Here is a 22,009-nt window from a genome sequence, read left to right on the forward strand (position 1 = left end):
TATGGTTTTTTAATAACTTTTTAAATAAAAAATTTTATTTAAAAGATAATTAAAGTCATTAATCTCGAATTCATTTATCTTTAACTAGTTTAATTTATATTATTTATTAATAATTTTAAATAATATCCAAGTTATTTTTGAAAAATAAATTCCCTTAGAACCTTTTGCTTTTCATGTAGCTATATAACCAAACGCTCTGTTCCCAAGCCGTCTGTTTGGCCAAATAATTAAAAGCAGACAATTTACATGGATGTTTTTATTGTGTTTATTAAACTCAATAGCGTCGTTAAACTCAATGTGAGGTCTGGAGACATTATATAGTGTATTTTATACAATTAACTGGTTGGTGTTGCCACTCAGCTGCATTAAAACTAAAGGTTTTCTGGACAAAATTAAACATCTTGGTGGCGCCTCGTCATTTATTTTTATGTGTATTATTATCATTTTCATTTTTAACCAACAATAAACCGTTTTGGTTTTCATTCTATTTTTACGATGCCCTCATAAAGTTATTGCATAATATTATTGCTTAAATTCATAAAAAAAAGTAATAGTAATATCACCCGATTTAAACAATATTAAAAGCTTTACGTAAAGTTTACAGTTATTATAGTTTTACAGGAAAAACATTGTATTACTTATTTTTACTGATTACATTAAATATAATCTATACATTTGATAAATGCTAACTTGATTTAGTTTAGTTATAATTTTATTTTATTAAAATTTTCATGTACAAATTAATATTTTGTTGAAATATTTTGCTCGTTTTAAAAAGTTAATTTTTTGAGATACATAGATATTATAAGCTTAAAGGTAAAAATAACATAAAATTATATTTGCAGGAAATTAAATAAGCTATCATAATGTTGTTTAATTGCTCATTGACTAACACGATCGTTGCTTGGTTACAGCCATTTATAAGGTGTTGCAATTTTAGCAGCGACTAACGAGTTATCACAAAGTTATTTTACTGACTTCCCTCTAATGTCCCATCCTAGTCATCCTCGTGTTTCGCACATGAATTTACAAATAACTGTCCTTAAACCCAACTCGGGAACTATTATAAAAGCTGCTGTTCGTATAACAATATAATGTTTATGATTATTCCTGAACACGTTCCTTCCGCTACGACTCGCACACGACAAACGATGACACATCCTCATACCAGTGGCCATTAAATATTCATACATACATTATATGCACCCGCTTAAACCGAAGTAGTCAGCTAGTAATGAAAAGTTAATGATGGTGTTAAGAATAATGGAGCATCCCCTTATCACCTTTTTGGTAAACAATTATCAACCCTTCTGTGGGACAATAAAATAAAACTTCACGATGATTCTAAACAACTGACTTTTGATGCGTTAAATGCGTGCTTTTGTCCGTTTTGTATCTTTTTTTTAATATTCCTCTTGTTTTGTTTTTTTTTATTTTGCAGAACTACTGGCCAACGGCTTGTTGTTGCTTCCTAAATAGAGCTTAAACGCGCGTGTAAGACCCGCATCGTCGTCGACCACATACAAAAGCCAAAAGGTTAAATGATATCATCGTCCGCCACTGGGTCGTTCAGTTACCGCATCAGTCATAGCTGTAATAGTTGAACGCTTCTGCACGTTAATTACACACAACTACGTGTTCCGCGGACATCTCTACAAGCATTCGTTCGCACTCGGCCGTACCCATCTCTCCGCTTTCTGCTGCTACCATTGCTGTTGCTGCAACTCTGTCCGATTTATACACTCGCAAATATTAACATACAATGGCAGTGGTCAACATGAACAATCTTCTTAATGGCAAAGATTCAAGATGGCTGCAGTTGGAAGTGTGCAGAGAGTACCAGCGAAACAAATGCTCCAGGCCGGACACAGACTGTAAGTTCGCCCATCCGGCAGCCAACGTAGAAGTGCAAAATGGTCGAGTGACCGCCTGCTACGATAGCATAAAGGTAAGTGCTTGGAAAACCATTCCATAGAAATCGCAGTGCACCCCTGAAATACTTATGTACCTGTAAAATCCTCCTCTATCGCTTTTTTTTTTTTTGCTATTTGTACTTTTTCTATCATATTATTTAATATCTTTTTCACTGGTGTCAATCGATAATATGTCATCAACCACTTATCCAAAAAAAAAAAAACGTTGTACATAGCCTTGAAAACGACGAAAAGTCGTTACATTTTATTATTGATTTCTTGTGGTTTGTCCGCATTATAAAAAATCTCATTGTAAAAAATGTAGTATGATAAACTGCTCTTAAGAATAATCTCCTCAAAAATGACGCTTATGTGGCTTACACATAAGTTTTCTTATTTTTTATTCTATCACAAAAAAAAACACATTACATTAACATGTAAAGAGAATCCCTATTCAAAAACAACGAGACGCTGAGGCTTCAGTCATTACAAGAACGCACTTAATTAACGCCAAGGAGCGTTCAAGATATCCATAATGTCTCTGGTATATAATATTCGTGTCGTTAAATTTTTGTATGCGGGTTCCGTCTGAATACTTTTTTATTTGGACCGTTAATACGCGGATTACGTCGACCACTGCCGCCGTTATAAGTATAAAAAAACTCCAGACCTTAAAAACGTTAATAATGGCCTTGCGCCGAGGTAAAATAAATAGCAATTTTCAAAAGAAAATGTTGAAAAAACAACCCTTTTATTTTTTAGTAATTAATTTTAAAAAAGTATATATTTTGTGTACATTAAAAATGTTTTTAAGGAACACTGAGCTCTTTTTTGTGCACGTAATAAAGTTAGTAATAACACGCGAATGGGTATTTATTTGGGGTTAAATTAGTAATTTGTTGTCTATAAAATTGTTTACTGCCCTGCGAATAGTGTTAATTTAGGGCGAGGGTGTTTGTAATGAGATTTTTATTGCTTTTACTATTCCACGTAGAGTTTATAAAATAATAATAATAATTTGTGGATGGTGTTGTTGTTTATTGGCAATCCACTAGGTAACGCTGTCAGACACACCCTTAAGTTATCGGTTTCAAGCATTGATCTTCCCTTAACTGAATTTCTACTTATTAGATTGGTTATTGATATTGAATAATAATGAAATTTTCATACACTTATTTAATATTGTTTACTTGAAAAAATTGTATTAGATCTGAAAATAATTATAATTGTTTTTTGACACACGGAATAGAATAATGAAAAATATATAGATCTTTTATTATAAATAACTTATCAACCTAATTTCTTTTCTAATTATTTCAAATAAATATTGATTTTCCATTCACTGCACATTTACTTTAAAACAAACAGTCTACCCACATATTTACCTCAATAACATACCCCTACCAACCACCCAAAATTTCTGCACCTAGACCGTCGCCTTACTTGAGCAGCTCATATCCATTCCAAACGTCTCGTCTTAAGCAACCGCTCCCATCAATTGTGTTTCATTCTCACATCACAACACCTCAATCTCAAAAATAAACTTCTTATATACAAATTACTCCTCAAACCAATTTTGATGTATGGCATCAATCTTTAGGCAGATTTATGGCACCAAATCATGCAACATCAATAAAGTACAAACCTCCCAAAACAAATGCCTCCGCCAAATAACTAAAGCTCCTTTTTACGTCTCCAATGATACCCTTCATAATGATCTCACCGTCCCAACAGTCCAAAAAACAGCTAAAACATTCTACAAGCGTTACACTCCAAAACATTACACCATCAAAACTCCCTGATTTCTGATCTATCTGTCCACTCTATCCTTGGTGACTCCAAAAGGCGCATAAAGAGAACGTGGTGTCGCGAGCTATTGGTTGACTAATCCACTATTTCACACTTCATGAAGTACCAGCACCGGTTGGCCTCTTTTTATCAATCCTGCTGTCTCTATATATGATTTTATATATTTGCTTATTGTAATTAAATTTGTTACAGATTATACAATTCCAAAAAAAAAAAACCCAGCACAGGGGGGTCGCGGCACAGTGGTTACGTGGCATAGTTGGATCAAGTATAATGATATCTGACAGTGATTAAAATCACTATAAAAAAAAAACGCTTCGATGCAAATCTTTAGATAGTGTTTAATTTTAAAAAATTGGTGGATTATTCCAAAAGCTTCATAAACTGCTAGTTCCTTATTAATATCCTGATTAAGACAAAGTATGTAGAATAAAAAAGAGATTATTAGAAAATAGTATTTCCCATAAAAAAATTATATTGATCAATACACTTTTCAATAAGTTATAGCATTATAATGTTAAAAATGTAAAAAATAAAATTGAGAATTTTCACACAATAATAGCATTTGGTAGCCATTTTCACCTTGAAGATAAAATAAAGTCCGAAATTTTTTTTTTCCATGATAAAGTATATTACATTAGCTTTAATTTAAGATATATATAAAAGTGTCAGACTTTCCGGAACACTTTCAAAATTTAAGTTGAAAAAGTCAATTTTTTGTGAAAAAGTTGTCATTTTGAATCCCCCCCTGTAGGCAGGTAAAAAGTCAGATTTATAAAAAAAATATACCAAATGATAGGTAAAGACATCATGCATCTACAAAAAAAAGAATTATATTGATCCATACATCTTTCGAGACGTTATAGCATTATAAAGTTAAAAATATAAAAAAGAATTTTTTTACAAAAATCGTATTTTTTTTATTAAGTTTAATGTCTGTTTTCACCATGAAGATAAAATAAAGTCCGAAATTTTTTTTTACCATTATAAAGTATATTACATTAGCTTTAATTTAAGATATATATAAAAGTGTCAGACCTTCCGGAACATTTTCAAAATTTAAGTTAAAAAAATTAATTTTTTGTGAAAAAGTTGTCATTTTAAATCCCCCCTTGTGGGCAGGTTAAGGGTTAAATTTATGAAAAAAATATACCAAATGAAAGGTAATGATATTATGCATCTATATAAAAAAGAATTATATTGATATGTTTATTTTTGAAAAAGTTATGGCACTTTTAAGTAAAAAAAAGTGAAAAAATTTCGAAAATTAGCGATTTTTAAATTTGTAATTTTTTTGGAGGTTTCCCCCTTTTACGGGTAACGAGGGAATTTTTTTCAATTTTTAAGGGTAATGTCTTCGACTAGATACGATTTGTGATCTTTTGACGAATTGGTTCGGTGAGAGCTGAGAAAAAGTGGTAACAGACACAAAAAAAAAAAAACACATCTTAGTAAAACCAATACCTTCTCAGCTTCGCATCGAAGCTAAAAAATTGTTTTTATAATAAAAGGCTATATTCTAGTTCTATCAATTTTAATCCAATTAGACCTAAATCCATTAACATAAATAAATAAATTCTTTTTAGTTCAATTTTATAAGCATAAATCATATTCAATTAGTCTTTTTATCATTATCAATGTTATATCTAAAGAAATACAAAATGTCTAAGACCTCACAAAATCAACATTTCAGGTAAAAAATGGACCAAAAAATGCCCAACAAAAAATTAATTTGGTATTAAACAAAATTCATTGTACTAATAAAAACATATAAACATAGTTTTATATTGTTGTACATCTGATAAAAATGATTGTTCACAAAAGCTGTCAATTAATTTAAATCGCTGTATAAACATTAAAACGAAACGAAGAAAACTTCATGTTTAAATAGATGTACTAAATGTAAAGTATTTTATTCTCAGAAAACTTTTCAATTTTCTTAGTGTCGTACTTGAAATAAATTGTATATTTTGGCTCAATAGTTAACCCATTTAGTAAAATAATAATCAAATCAAGCAAACGTCAATTTAAATATGTATTTTATGAATACAAGTGCTTTATTTTGTACTATTCAGTTGAATTGGTGGAACCAATATAAAACTACGTGCAATCACGCACAAAATCTTAAACCGAATTAACTTAACTCATAAAAAAAATGGGTTATTGGATATGGGTTTGAAAATAATAATTCTTATTTTATTTATTTTTCTTACAACTATTAATATAAGTTTCTAGAAAATTGTCGAATATTGTATTCTAAAGAATTAGTTGGAAAATCAACCTCAAGAACACATTTCCTAACAACATTTTAGTACAACTTTTGTATAAAACAAATGTAAATTCAAAATGTGGTTTTATTATTGTTCTTAAACAAGCTGCCTTCACCGCCTTGTTAATATAGTATTGTTGTTTTATTATATAATTTCTACGTCACTGCTGTATTTCATCCCATGAGTATTCTCCAATGTTCAAAAAAGAATTGTTGATATTATACAAACACTTATAAACAGTAAATTTTTACTGTAATATTTTCAAAAAAAAAAATTTAATCAAGCGCTTGTTTTTTAAGTTTAATTAAAAAGCGTATTAAACTTATGCGGATGGTTTAATGACTTATAGTGGTATCAACTTCATCAATAATCTAAATCACACTTTTTACTTCTTACGTGTATACATGAAACTTATAATCACAATCAGATTAAACAAAATCCTTCTATAAGAAATTATAAAATCGACAGATTTTTTAAAATCCTGCAGTTATTTAATTTTCATTATAATTGTAAATTTAACTTTAAATATAATTTAAAATAATTCAATTGTATAGTAAAATCATTTTTTTAAATATTGTCCCAGAGTTTTACCCAATGTTATGTCTGCTGATTTTATGTATTTTTAATTTTGTGTTGGTATCTGTCAAATTAATAATAATTACTGGTAGAAATTCAATTAGCGTCGTAGTGTCCCCTTTAAGTTTGGTGATTCATCAATAATGATAAATTGACAATCGAATGTCACATGGATGCGACATATTCTCTCCCCAACAATAAAAACATTCCTGATTTCTATTTTGGCACGTGTTGGTAATTTATTTATAAATTCAATAATATTTATAACCTAATGAATTTCATATATCTGAATTTGTACTCGTACACACTCATGGACCAGGAAAAAATATATAATGTTATTTTGAAAAATGAGAGAGGAATAACCCATCACATATATTAGGTATTCATAAAAACTCTTTGGAGACAGGTTGATGCAATAATTTTGAACGTGACATTTTAAAAGACCATGCCTGTACACTAATATGCCATAAGCGATTTAAAAGGTCAAAGGTTTAATAGAGAGTTTTACCCTTTGCCATAATGTGCGAATACGTTGTTGAAATCCCTTAGCCATCTCTTATGGAATCGACTCATAAGCTTTACGTTTGGATCTCGTTGATAAATATCACTACAATCATCCAAATTTTTTATATATAAAAAATACATGGTTTTTGACTTTTGATTAAATAAAAACATTAGTTTACTGGTACAAGGTAAACTATAAGATTGTGACTTACGATTGCCGAGTCGGTAACTCTTGGGCCCTTCACGTGGAGGTACGAAGTCGACCCCCAAATTGGATTGGGTAAACTATGAGATAAAATTTAACTTATCTGTCAAGGCATAGTTGATCAATATTATTTACATATAAATTATTAGCACTATTCGTATAGTGTTTTTCTCAATACTTTTTTATTGGTGAAATAATAATTAACTATATACAGTGTGGTTAACATAGAAGATTTTTTATCTAAGTGTTATGATAAAAATTGAACGTCGCTTAACACAATTCTGCTCCTCATTTTTAATAAATTTTTAAATACTAATATTTTAAAGAAAATAATGCAAAACTCAATATCGACCAGTCAACATTTTATTTAGACCATTCTCCATTTAATATTAAAAAAATATTAACAGTTTTCCATTTAACTTTCGAAAGTTACCCCTAAACTCTACCCTTAGGATCAAATATAATTTATGAAAATTTTTCTTACAATTTGTTTTACATTTACAATGGTTTATAAAATTAAATTATATTTTTACTTATACATTTTTTTAAAAAATCATTATTTAGTAAGGAACTGGGGACAGTATACTTAAATCATACTGTATATGAATATATAAAAACATAATTTGCGTTTATTTTTGATTATTTTTGATTATTTTACATGTGTCATACAAATAAATTGAAAAGCATAAAATAAAAATGATAAATTTCATACAAATATACTGAGATTTCAGTTTTTTTTTCAATATTTAGGACTTACACATTTTTTGAGTGGTAGAATTTAGTGTTTGGTTTATGCGTAAAACTTACTATAATGTGTTGCAATAATACACCCCTAATTCACTCGATGATTTTTAAAAGAGAATTTTTAATTTAATGTTCACATGGGATTTAATATAATTATTTACATTATAATTTTTATACATCTAGAATTGAAAATATATACTAACTAAATAAAATATCCAAATGTCTTTAAATAGTCTTTCAGAACTATGCTAAATAGATCTTTGTTTGGTTTTTCTAAGCGCTCGATTAAAATGTCTTATTGAACACAAAATAACTTATATGTTGAAATCTTTTATAATTTTATTAATGTAATTATAAAAATAAAATCAGTAAATATCTAATGCTGCAGCAGTAGTTTTATTAGATAACAAAGTTAGCGTGTTAAAACGGATAAAGCGACTTATAAAAATCATGATATAATAAACATATAAACTATATAAAACTTTTTGTTGTATAATAATATTACATTTTTGCTATAAAGTTGACATTTCACCATTTGGTAACACTTTTGGACACTGTTAATTGTGCTATGTTCATTATGATTTTTCGAATAATTTTTATGATATCTATTTATTACAGAAGTATTATTTCTTTACACTTAAGTGAGAAGATATAAATTTTAGAGCGTTAAGAATGAACGTGTCACAACGTATTTTAATTGAAAGTAAAATAAATATTTTATTCACTATCTTTAACCTTCCTCCTTTATCGTCCTTTCCTGAAATGGTTTCCGTAATTTATTACATGATACGTCGAGGTTGCTGTAGGCTTCGTTGGTAATATGTTTGTATGTATAACTTAAGTGTTACTTACTCCCCAGCGAAAACATCTTTGTGTATGCAACTAAACGAAGGTGTCGCACAAGATAACTGCAGTTTGTTTGCTATGAAATTACTGTATTATAACAAGTGAAGGGATCAATTGTACAAAATTTATCTTTTAAATCAAATGTCGACGTTTGCTAAAGATGTTTTTGATAACTCGGTGGGTTAACTAAAATTGATAACATATTTATAATATATAATATAAAAAAGAGGTTTTAAACACGTAATAAAATAATATAACATTGTTTTAAATATATGTTTTTTATACCACGCTTAAATAATAATTTTACTTTTTTATTTAGTTAATTTATTTAAACATATGTAGAGCTAAAAACGCCTAATATTTAAGACAATGATTTTTTGCTATATCAATTAATTTATATTATGTAACATAATTCTTTTAATCCCACTCAATTTCTCTTAATATAATAATTTTATTTTTTTAATTTATCTGTTATGCAATACTTTTTATGTTTATGTCATATAGGGCTGTTATTTTATTTAATGGTAACGTACATATTTAACTAGCTTATAAAATAGAAAATGATGTATACATCACATTGGATGTAAGTAAAAAAAAAACAAATTTTCAATATTTTACTTAATTTGCGATTAATTTAATAAATTAAAATATACAGGTTGTTTATCAACCTGTATATTTTAACAAATTTCTTGGATTTTTAACTTTTATAAAATATGGGTTAAAATTATTTTAGCCGGAGCTTAATATTTATTTTGTAAATATGAGAAAGTATTTTTATATTTGTGTTCAGTGTTTCGTGATATATTAAAATGGCATAAACAATTAAATGAGTATTTTAAAAAACGTTACTATAAATTCGTTCATGAATATTTTCATAACGCCTGATGTACATCAAATATATTAAAAATGAGTCAAGTTGAATAAATGTAAAATAATAATTTTAAGGTTAAAAATTGAACTTTTACTTAAAGTAAAAATCAGTTTTCATAATTTATTTTGACATTAATGATAAAACAAACTAGAAAGTTTAAAATGAAAAAATATCATCTTATCCTTTTGAAAACCCCACTTACACTTAAAGTTTTACCAACTGAAGTAAAAAAAATAACATACAGGATGCTAAAAATTTGTGTTTATTTTTATAAATAAAAAAGATGTTTGGTTTAAAGTTTAGAGCTCCTTACATATCTGTTATGATTATTCCTAATCCATATTTTTGGTACTTGTTCTTATTTTAATAGTAATATATTGTATTCAAATGTGGAATAATCGTGGTATATACTTACTATTGTTTGTTAGTTATAATGACCATATTAAATCATGTAATCATTGAAATTTCCATATTTAATTATTTTAATTATATCCTTAAATTAATAAAGATAAAATAAAATTTTAGTTTTACAGGCAATTTTTCATTCTAAACTCTTTAAATATTTTAAAGAACTGTCAACTTTATGATATATGTATATCTTATTATGAATGAATAATTTTTTTACCAATTAAAATTTTAAAAACATTTTTCATTAGTAAAACTTAAATATTCAAGATAATACATTTTTAATTTGTAATCATTATTCATTAAATTTAATAAAATTTAAAAGAAAGTGATTTGATAAAACAATATTGAAGTTTTATGTTAAATCTCATTATAACCTTCCTTTTAGTTAAATTTAAAATAGGAATTAAAACTTCGAAGACTATGTAGTTATTGTGGAATAAATACTTATTCCATAAATATAATAATACAGATTTATTAATATTCATTTACAAATAAAAAATAATTTAAATAAATGCTAGTAAACTCTTATGAATTGTTCTAGTAGTTTATATAAATTCGTAAAAAATACTTTTTAGCTAAGATAGTGTTGTTAAGTTGTTAAACAGTATTTTATATTAAATTTAATTTGTGTGTTGTTTGATGATTGGGTCAAGTAAAAGTATAATAACTACAATCTCAGGTAACTTTGAGTTAATCCATTATCGGATCACATTACTGAAACATTTTGGTATCGCCTTTCAAAGTAGTTTGAAGTATGATATTATTAAACATAATTGTTTTAATTCATCTTTGTTACAAAATTCTTTTAATAAAATACCATGGAAAAATTTCAACCAATATATGTATTTACATTCTGAAACATTACAATTTTTAATTGTATATTTATTTACGGTATCTTTTACTAGAACAATTTGAAGAATATAATTGTATAATTTATTCGAATGGCATCATTATTAAATACATAAAAAGTACTTTGATACGAAAAAATATAGTAACTAATTGCATACCCTAAACACATACCGATACCCTGGCTGAAAAAAAATCCCTTATATCCCCTTGAAGTGACGTTATCACTAAGTAATATTATCACATTTTGTCAGTTTGCATTTGTTTAATAATGAGTTATTCAACCCTATATTTATTTTTGTTTGTCCTATGTAACAATTATTACAATTTTCACGTTGTATTTTATAAATGCCCGATTTACCCCCTTCTTCTATTTTATCTATAGTGTTATCTAATAAATCTCTTAAATTAGTACTTTAAATTATACTAAAGTAATACCACAATTCTGAAACATTCTAGCTAGTCCATTTGAAATGCTCGGATATTATAAAAAACTGAAAAACATTTTGATCCATACATAAAACTTACTGTGTTAAAGTTTAACTTACTTTCAACAGAATTTTTTTGTAGAAAATTGAAACATTTAAAGGTAAAAAATGAGTTTTTTCTAGTCGGGGTGTCTGTATGTATTTACCGTTGATGATGGTAACATTTTTCCCGAAATACGTATCATCCATTTTTTGTAGTTTTTTGAGTTAAATATTTTTAATATTTTTTAGTTTTGAATAATTATTTATAATATAGTTTTAAATAAAATTAGCCAAAAGATATCAATTTTTATTATTTGAATATGTACACTAAATAAATGTATTATGCATATGTTATAATACTTTTATTATCATTCTATATATGAAAGAAATTGTTATTTACATTGCAGTAAAATGGCTTTTTTTTTTTTTTTGTTGGCCTACGTTTTGTAATAATTACAAGGTGTAGACTATATTTGTTAGTAATTTCTTAAAAAAGTGAATACAATTATCTTGATATAGACAATTATTATCATTTTGTTTAGCAAATTATGTTAACTCATTATATTTGTCTAGTAGAACTATTTGTAATGTATGTATATTATACCCTTATTTCTATCAATTACGATTATTCTATCAACTTTGATTTGGAGTGAGCACTGTTTTTTTGCAGAAGATTTAATTTTATAGAATATGATTAAAGAAACGATTCCATTAAACATACAATATATATTTTGTATATAACTATCACACATGAAAAAAACTGAATTGAAGTAATGAAACTTATAATGAACAGTAGTGAGTCACTACTATCTAAAATTGAGTTTAAATTTGAAGATTACAGTTACTTATTGTCAATACTTCGACACTAGTGTTTTTTGATCAGTTTCCAGAATTTTGTAACATCATCAAAAATACTGCTCACGAATCGTTGGTTTGGCTACTAGCCCATAATATATTAATCTTCCTTAATGTATTGATCATGATTAAACCACAAACATTTTATAAAAATATTAAGCCCAGTGTTTTTTAAATATTATTGTTAAAACATTTTTTTAAATTAACTATACTAAATCGTCAAGAAAAATATTATTCGTTACGTTATTATAGGCATTTTTTTGGGCTTATATTATGACTTAATGTTTTATAGATAGGATAAGATGATAAATTTATAATTGAAATAAAACAATATTAGTAGAAACATATATTTTTATTCTCCGAAATAAATTTATTTATAGTATGGGGTAATTTATTATTAAAGACTTATTAAGAAAAACAATTAATATCTAAATCCTACTGCAAAATATTGAAACTTAAATGTAATCATCATGCTACATTCGTTTTTATGTGCACACGCCTTTTTTAAATATTTAGTGAAATAATTATGATGAGGTTAGGCCTGGCCCACCCTATTTTCCCCTTTGGTCTTGCGCCTAATTTTTACTGTTTTATTTTAATGTTTTCTGCCGTAATTCATATGTTTTTCATCTAATATATTGTGTCATCTATTCTTATATTATTAAAATATGACACTGAAGAAAAACTTTCTATATTGTTGATCGAAGAATATATAATTTTCTTATTATTATATAAATTATTATTATATTATACACATACATATGTATATATATATATAAATATAAATTTTGCAATTAATATTAGTAGTATTATTAAAATATATATTAAAAAAATATTCCTAAGACCTCTAAATTTTGGAAAATTAGTATTTTCTTTATGAAATTTAAAAAGATCAAATCAAAATAATCCAATTCATTTTATAATTAAAAAATCAATCAATGTGTGACAAGTAGAATGTAGTATTATAACTACAAAAAATATTGTTCTAATGAATGGAATAAAGTTATAATTTTCTGTTTTTAATAAACAATTTTATTTTGTATTATGCATTCAATTTTGTAGATACAACATAAACACTAGTACATTGTAAAAGAATTATGCATTTTTACCATAAGAAAACAATAAAAATATATCACTCATGGCAAATATTATTTAAAATTATTATTTTTAATATAATTTTAACTTTAAATAAGAAATTCAAAATTTACAAATTTGAGTTACTACACTTAAGTAACTCTCAGTGCGATATGTTTTGATTATGGTTTATATCTTAAAATAAAAAAAACTTAATCTGTAATCTGAAAAATTGTCTTAGGGAAGCAATGAGCTATTACAAAAGTTGAATATTCGGTGAAGTAAGTAATTAAATTCTACAAATATAGAACACTATGTGTTCAGCATATTGGTACAATTACCATAGTGATAACCAAAAGGTCAAAATTCGTATATCTTCGTGTACAAAATCAATATGTTTGTGTCGCAGTGCACAATCAAATTTATCTACTTATATCACAATGCGCGTAAACTGTATAATAAATCAAGTGCACATCCCACTTATTGATTGTATTGTACATTTTGTTAGAATTTAAGCTTAGCGCATGTACCCCTTGCATTTATAATGATGCTAATTATTTATACTAAAAAAAAAAAATTGAAAAACGATTCAAATTTTATTTCAAAAATGTATACTATTGAATTACAAAGGAAATACAAAACTGCTCAAATTCTTTATTAAGCATTACTTTTATAAATTATAAAATTTAAAAAGGTTTAACATACAGAATGATCAAAATTTGGTAAGACACTCATTTTTTCAGAAACTATTGAGAATTTTTAACTTTTGAAAAGAGAAAATATATTAGGTTCATAAAACTCAAATCAATGATGAATTTTTACTTGACGTCCAAATTTTTTATCAAACTGTTAAACACAAACAATTGACCGCATAAGAAAAATTGTAAGGACAAAGTTGTTTGTAATTTTTATTTCATCATATTATTAAGTTAAAAATAGGGGTTCCTATTTAAGAAAATTATAAGTAAGAATTTTTATGCCTGAAGGGGCGAATAAAAAAATAACTACTTATTATTTTAGATTTTTTTTTACCTGATATTTTTTCTCTTTTCTAAAATTAAAAATTCTCGATAGTTTCTGAGAAAATGAGTGTCTTACCATATTTTGATTACTCTGTACAGAAAAACTTTAAGTCTAGTATAATTTCTAAACATTTGATCTCTGGTTTAGATCGTCATGTGAATTAATTTATCAAAGAAATTAATAATTTGNTTTGATCTCTGGTTTAGATCGTCATGTGAATTAATTTACCAAAGAAATTAATAATTTGTTTCACATTTTCTAAAAACAATTGGTATGTTCGTAATTATTTAAAACCAGTTAAATTTTTCTTTTTAAATACTCAAATATTGACTATGAAATGTAATATTATATTCAATAACGAAATCATTAAAAAATTTTGAATATTTATTTTATAAAGTATTAATCATTAAGGATAAAACCTTATTTTCTTGGAAACAATTGAACATTTTAAATTTCTGTTAAGAGAAATATTGTATGATTTAAAATATTATATAATTATATGGAATTAAAAATATTGTTTTTATATAATATTGTAGAATTTTTTTAATTTTACAAAATTTTTCTTTATGAATATTTTAAATAATCATTAATTTCTAAATAAATAAGTTACATATACTTATTTAATTACTCTGTATATGTATATATTTTAGTGTTGTGAATTGCATTTTTAGATGGGAGCACAAGAAAAGTTTATTACATTCTGAGCTAAGTGTAAATTAAAAATAAAACGTTTAAAATTTCATAGGTGTTATTTGAATTTATATTTAGTATACAGTATAAAAATGTTATTTTTTGAAGCTGGTAGAAGACTGTTAAAATGAAGAATAAAACTGTGTTTTAAGATAATATGTATTGTCCAAATATTAAACTCGATGAAATAATTTTTATGGTTTTACCGTCGCATACAAAGACAACTAGATGTTATTGGAGTTTATTATTATTTTTTTTATTATTATAAAAATATTTATTTTATTCAAAGTTATGCTCAAAAATTATTTTAAAGGTTCGATTTTTTGGAGTATGGTCATGTGTGTGTTAAAGTAAAAAAACAGAACGCCAAAATGTGTCTGGTTAGATAAAAAAAAAACTTACTAAGTGGTGCTTTTTTTTTAACTAAAATTTCACGATTTTATGATAATAAATTTATTAAAACCTTACAATGAAATAATAAAAACAATTTTTTATAAAAATATCGATACTTTATAAAAGATTATTCTTATGTTTAACTTATAAATAAGGTTTTCCGTAATAGATTCCAGGATATGAAAACATTCTTCATGCGGAAGAACAAGATTACTTTCTATAATATTGGTACAGTATTATTATTGCATAAAGGAGCATATATCTATTTGTAAGAACATCTTGTAATCCGAAATGTTATCGAACAATGTTAAGATGAGAAAAATAGAATGAGGGGGAAAATTTTATAGCTGTAAAATCCAAATTAAATTTAAATATTTGATTTTTAATTTGTTTGCCTTTCTTTTTATCGTTCTACTTTATTAGGAATAGATGAATAATACACTCTTAACAATTCTAAATTTACTTAATAACACACAGGGACAGATTTTTAGTGATGGAAAAACGATTTCTGTAAAAAAAAAAGAAAGAGAGAGAAATGATTTATGTTTATATGTTCGATTGTAACGTCCTGCCCTTTTTGTAATTCTACCCTCTTTCGAAAAATTCGAATGATGTTCTAAAATGATTTATAGTGAAAACTATATGTTGGGGCCGCATTAAGTATGAAAGAAATTTATAAATAGCTTTACCATGTACGAATTATTGACTCTGAATGACTACTAGTTTATTTAATATCACCTAATCAATATTGTAATTCTCACTCGATTGAAATTTGCAATAGTGTCCAATTTATTAACATAGTGTAGTAATAACTGGAGATTAGACGCGTGCATTGTTATCTTTATCACATGAGATTTCTTTTTCATACTTTTCCTCCTGCTTAAGTACAAAAATACCAAGAATTTCCGAAATACTAGTATAAAAGTAGTTATCTACTGGTAATTTTCTTTTACTAAAAAAATGCTACAATTGAAACACCTAGTGAAAACTAATTTTTAGAGGATAGCCACAGATTAATTTCTATTTCTGTAAATTATTCAAATAATTATATCTGCAACTTAAAACTAAAAGCTGATGTAAACAATATATATTAAAAAATTCTTTTTATTTTTAGGAAATCCAATTCATTAATTAAAATAAAAAACTAACTTTTACCAACTGCAAAAATATTATGTATTTATTCTATCACCGGATCGTCGTTAGGTGTATGCGATAGGTGAGACAGTAGGGTAGACCCTCACATTTTAATAGGTCTCTGGAGAACTACTTAGTAGTTGTATACTCAAAATTGGCGACCTATACCCATTTTTGTTATGAGACAAATAATAATACACAACATTATCATAGTAAGATATCATTGCTGTTTTATTTTTTTAACTCTCGTTTATGCTATAGAGTTATATGAAATAACATTCATTTCAAATATTTTAAGGAGCCCGGATTATACGTCAGACTTTCGGCTTTGTTTCCTAAATCCTACAAAATAATCTCATCGTGTAGATAACATCCTGGTTTCATTATTACCATGATTATCATATAGTGTCCTAAATTACAAAATCGGCTTAAATTTGATATTAACACACTATGTTAGTAAATTGTCTATAGCACTAACCTCATTTTTTTTTGTTAATATCCACTGGGGCATCAAATTTTACTTTAAAAATGAAACGCTACAGTTGATTTTTGGTTGTTTATGCCTTACTAAAATCATTTATAGTTTATAATATTGAAATGGCCGCTGGGGATTGACAGCTNTATAGTTTATAATATTGAAATGGCCGCCGGGGATTGACAGCCGGTCATCAAGTATACCGAAATATATGTGAAAAACGAAGCTTGATAAGGCTATGAACATACTTTTCACGGTTTTGGATTAGAACACGCGACCCAGGTCATCATAGAGACAAACTATACCATGCACTTAAGATTCAGATCCTAATATATCTCCATAGTTGAAATGCGATTTACGGCTGAGAGAAACACAGTACTGTTTAAATATTTTTTCAATTGTACTGTGATTTAGAAAAAAATCCAATTCCAAGAAATGGCCAAAGTATTACACTAAATTATTGATATTTTATTATATAACAGCATTTCAAAACATATCAACACTTTTATACTAGGGAGGAGTAAAATGGGTCTGTTTATTTTTATCTTTGTGTATGTATCAGCCATACTACTTAGGCGAAAGGAATTTTTAAATTAAAAAAACTTAAGTTGATACAACTTTAAAGTGGTAAGAAGGGGAAAGAACCAATATATATATATATATATTTTGAAAATTATAGAACATGTACAATATTAAATACTATTAACTTCTAAAAGGAAAAAATTATAATATGTTGTATATTTTTAATAATTTTGCGTGAGCACATAGTTAATCAATCACCTTGTATAAGATAGTACAGAGAATACCTATTTGTATTTATTCGTTAATGACAAAATTACATTTATACTTAAGCAAAATTAGGCTCAAAGCTATCAGTACAAATAAACAATAGAAAAACATATCTAAAAGCTTAGGTACTAAAAGCTAGTATAATAGTAGATATAAAAATTTACATTAAATACTTTTGACTTATATCGTGTATACTCTATATTATAATATTTGATAAACAATTAAATTTGTAATCTACTAAGATTAATAACTTCATTTTTAATATGTTAAAATAAATAACGTATCCAATTGAAACGAATTATTTTTGAAATTAAAGCAAAATGATGTATATTTATAATTTTTCATAAAACATGTACACAGTTTTACGAACTATTATTAATATAAATTTTGTGGTGCTCTTAATAAAAGACTTAAGTTCAAAAGTGATTATTCCATAGTCCTTTTTACCATAAAATACAGTATTTATTTTTAAATATTATGATGTTTTTGAATCTTATTTACGCAAATTTTGTACTTAAGCCCTTTTACCCGAATACTACAGAATTTGTGTAAAATAAAGTTTAATTATCAATCATTTGTTTTCAAACCCTTGTAACTCAGTAAAGTAATAGTTATTATAGAACAAATAATCGAAATTGATTTTTTCTTCTGTTTGATCTTATACCATTAAATTTAATGACACTCGTCTTCTTTGTTGACAAAGAAAACTTATTGAAGTGTAAACAGAAAAAATAATGGACTGAAATTTACATACAAATTGTATTCAATACATTTGCATAGCAGTTCTATGTTTATACTTAACATATTTGTTGTTATGATTAGTCTTCAGGAAAATAAATGATAATAACTTCACTCTATTATTGTACACGCCAATACTATAACAAGTATTCATACTTTAATAAATGTGGTAAAATTTATTTAAATTTACATAGACTAAAAAAGTCTTCAAAAATCGTTTAAAACTTTTAGTACACTTTATATTATATTGTTAAATGTTATTATTACTCATTTCTAACAATATTTAAACAAACTAAACTTATATTGCTAACTAGTAACATTCTGACAAATTAACTTTATTGTTCATCCTTTTAACCGCATCTTTTGTATATCATCTCTGCTCATTCACCTTAATATTTTAACAAAACATTGTTGTTGATAAAATTATGGTGAATGTTATTATCATTTTGATAAACTGCAAATATTTCAATAAAACTAATTTAAAAATAAAAAAAAAAACATAAAATTATCAAAGAACTTTCTGCCCAATCAGATAAATTTATATTGGAAATTTTTATTTTTTTTTTTAATTTAAAATAATGAAAAAGATAATTTATATTTTGATTTATATTTAAAATTATCAGGCATTGTTTGTTAAACTTCCCTAAAAATTATCTTCCGCATAATCTTCCGTAAAAAAAATAACTCACAAAAATATTTTTTCTTAAACATTATGAAAATAATTATTAATATACTTCATTAAAAAAGCAGTTTATACAGTTTTATTAATAAACTGTATATTATTCATACTAAAATACGTACCGTTAGTTTATTTTGTTAATAATCAATAATACATCTGGAATATTTTGTTAAAGAAGCAGAAAACTTCTTTAAAATAAATGTACACAAACAAGCATATATTATAAATTACACGGGGTAAATTCTGAGAACTTCTGTAGTGCGCATTGACATGTTACCAAAGGGGAAAACTTTCTTTATAATTTTAAGTTGTTTTACTTTAAATAATGTACAACAAATGTCTAATTTAAAAACTTTTCTATGCATACGTAAGAAAAAATGTAATGATATTATTTTAGAACTTTTTGAATTACTTATAGAAAATACACTGATGAATATATTGAATGCTTGTCGATTCACTCAGTTTTTTATATGATTTTAAAACTTTTAGCCGAGAAAATCCAAACAATTTTTTCTTGACCTTTTCAGGAGAAAAAAGAAATTCATGGGCTATAAAACTTTCAATAGTATATATTATCACTTTTTCAAAAAGTCCTTGTAAACGGTATCGCTATAGTGATTTACGAATCATTCGCATCATTCCCGACAGCAATCCTTTAGGGATATTATTTGTCAATCGAACAATATTTTTAGCGCTTAGATGTTTATAACTTCTCCAAGTTCTGGGGCTGTAAAGTGATACTCGGTCAAATTTTGTTGTATTATTGACGTGTCTTGGTCTGCAATGCATGACATCCTCATGGCCTACAGTATAAATATACGTAGACAAACATATACATATTTACAAAAATTTATAGACACTACGCACGTACCTCTTCCTACCTACTTCCCTTACCCAGTCTCTTATATTTCTGTATGTGAACTTTATTTTTATGATCGTCATAACGCCTTATTATTGTAGAAAAACAAAGATGGCTATGTCCAACAAAAAATGTTTTCTTCTTTAAAATGTCATTTTTAGGAGTTGTATCGTAACTTAAGTCTCTAGTGAATACTCCAAAAAGTTTCACTTTAACACTAGTTTAAATAAAATAAAACTCAACAACTTTATTGATGACATACGTATAATTCAGTTCACGTCCGAGTTGTATAAATAATTAAACAACATATTCATGTATGAATCTAATAATTTTACACCCGTTAAAAAGCTATTAAAAATTTCATTTTCTCAATATCGACCCCCGCCATTACAATATTATATTAGCAACGTGAACAAACTACTTGTCGATTTGAACAATTGTACCTATCAGGTACATTTAATAGTTTTTTCGATTCGCTAAATTTATACTATGGTGTTTTGAAGGCTTTATGAAATAAATGTCTTCTCACATTTTACGGTCAACAGGCATCAGACGTAGAGATTATATCCCGTAACTATCTTAGAAGGGACAAAAAAAAATAATTCCCTACAATATACAGTCTTCAAACCACATTCTACGTGTTGGTATATATCTATTTAGTCGATCAAGAGAACATAAAAGTTAATGCGTTTTAAACGCTGAACTCGTGATCGCGTGATGGAATGCAAAATAACTATGTAATCTTGAACACAACCGTTCGTTAGTAAAAATTTATTTGTCCATCTAATTGATAATAGAAGAACTATTTTAATAATTAATTAAAAAAAAGTTTATCCGTAATATTTGAAATGATAAAATTAAAATTAAAGATATCTTTGAAAGATAATTTATTAGAATAGCGAAAATTTAAAAAATAATTTAATGAAAAGTTGTATTAATCCATAATCACTGCAGAATTATTATATGGATGATTAGAATTTCAAAGTAATTTAACGCATATGAAACAGTCATTTGATAAATTATTAAAATAAATAATATGAATTTCATCAATTCATTTCACTTTTATAAGAATAGAAAATATTTCCATTTGTAGTTTAAATATAACTAATTAATATTTATTTCAATTACACGAATTTATCAAACACTTTTGAACTGCATTTATATAAATATTAAACAATAAATCGTGTTTGTTATAGAGATTGTTACTACGTCAAAAATCATACAAATATTGAAATAAATGTAACTGAAAACAAATATATATATATATATATATATATATATATATATATACATATATATATAAATAGAATATAAATCATTATTGACGTCGGTACATAATGTTTCATGACTAGCTATGATAAAGTCAAATCAGGTAATGCAGATTTCACTGAAAAAGTCCAAAAAGGTTTAAATACAAATGTAAATTCGAGACTAACCATTTATTTTATTTTTATCATATATTTGTATGGTTATAATTAAAAGTAATACAATATTAAATCAATATAATACCTGCGTACTATAATTTTTTTTTACTTCAATTTTCATTGAAAATTACTATTTACTTTCCATCAGTTCAAATAATAATTTACCTATAAGATTTTATTTATTCCGATGCGTAATATTTATTGAGTTGTAAATTTTAGTTAATTTTTTAATAATTTAACTATAATTTTCTAATGAATAACTGAAGAAATTTTACTATTAATGGAAAAGTTAAAAAATTTTAAAAATACTTTATACTTTTATATATATATATTTTCTTTTGAGTAATGATTTAAATGTTTTTTTAGCTTCGATGCGAAGCGGAGAAGGTATTAATTTTACTATGATGTGTTTTT

General features: G+C 25.8%; 1 protein-coding gene across 3 annotated transcripts in view; it reads left to right on the forward strand.

The window, feature by feature from the left end:
• LOC126898606 (protein muscleblind) overlaps positions 1–22,009 on the forward strand; it is a 114,807-nt gene that overhangs the window by 49,760 nt on the left and 43,038 nt on the right. For all 3 annotated transcript variants that reach the window (XM_050672843.1, XM_050672841.1, XM_050672842.1), the window contains one exon: positions 1,442–1,948. In XM_050672843.1, the coding sequence (XP_050528800.1) occupies positions 1,763–1,948 (186 nt within the window). In that variant the 5' untranslated portion in view covers positions 1,442–1,762. The remainder of the gene's footprint in view (positions 1–1,441; positions 1,949–22,009) is intronic.

Source organism: Daktulosphaira vitifoliae, unplaced genomic scaffold, assembly GCF_025091365.1.
Source record: "Daktulosphaira vitifoliae isolate Bord-2020 unplaced genomic scaffold, ASM2509136v1 Scaffold_2, whole genome shotgun sequence".
Classification (NCBI taxonomy): Eukaryota; Metazoa; Arthropoda; class Insecta; order Hemiptera; family Phylloxeridae; genus Daktulosphaira; species Daktulosphaira vitifoliae.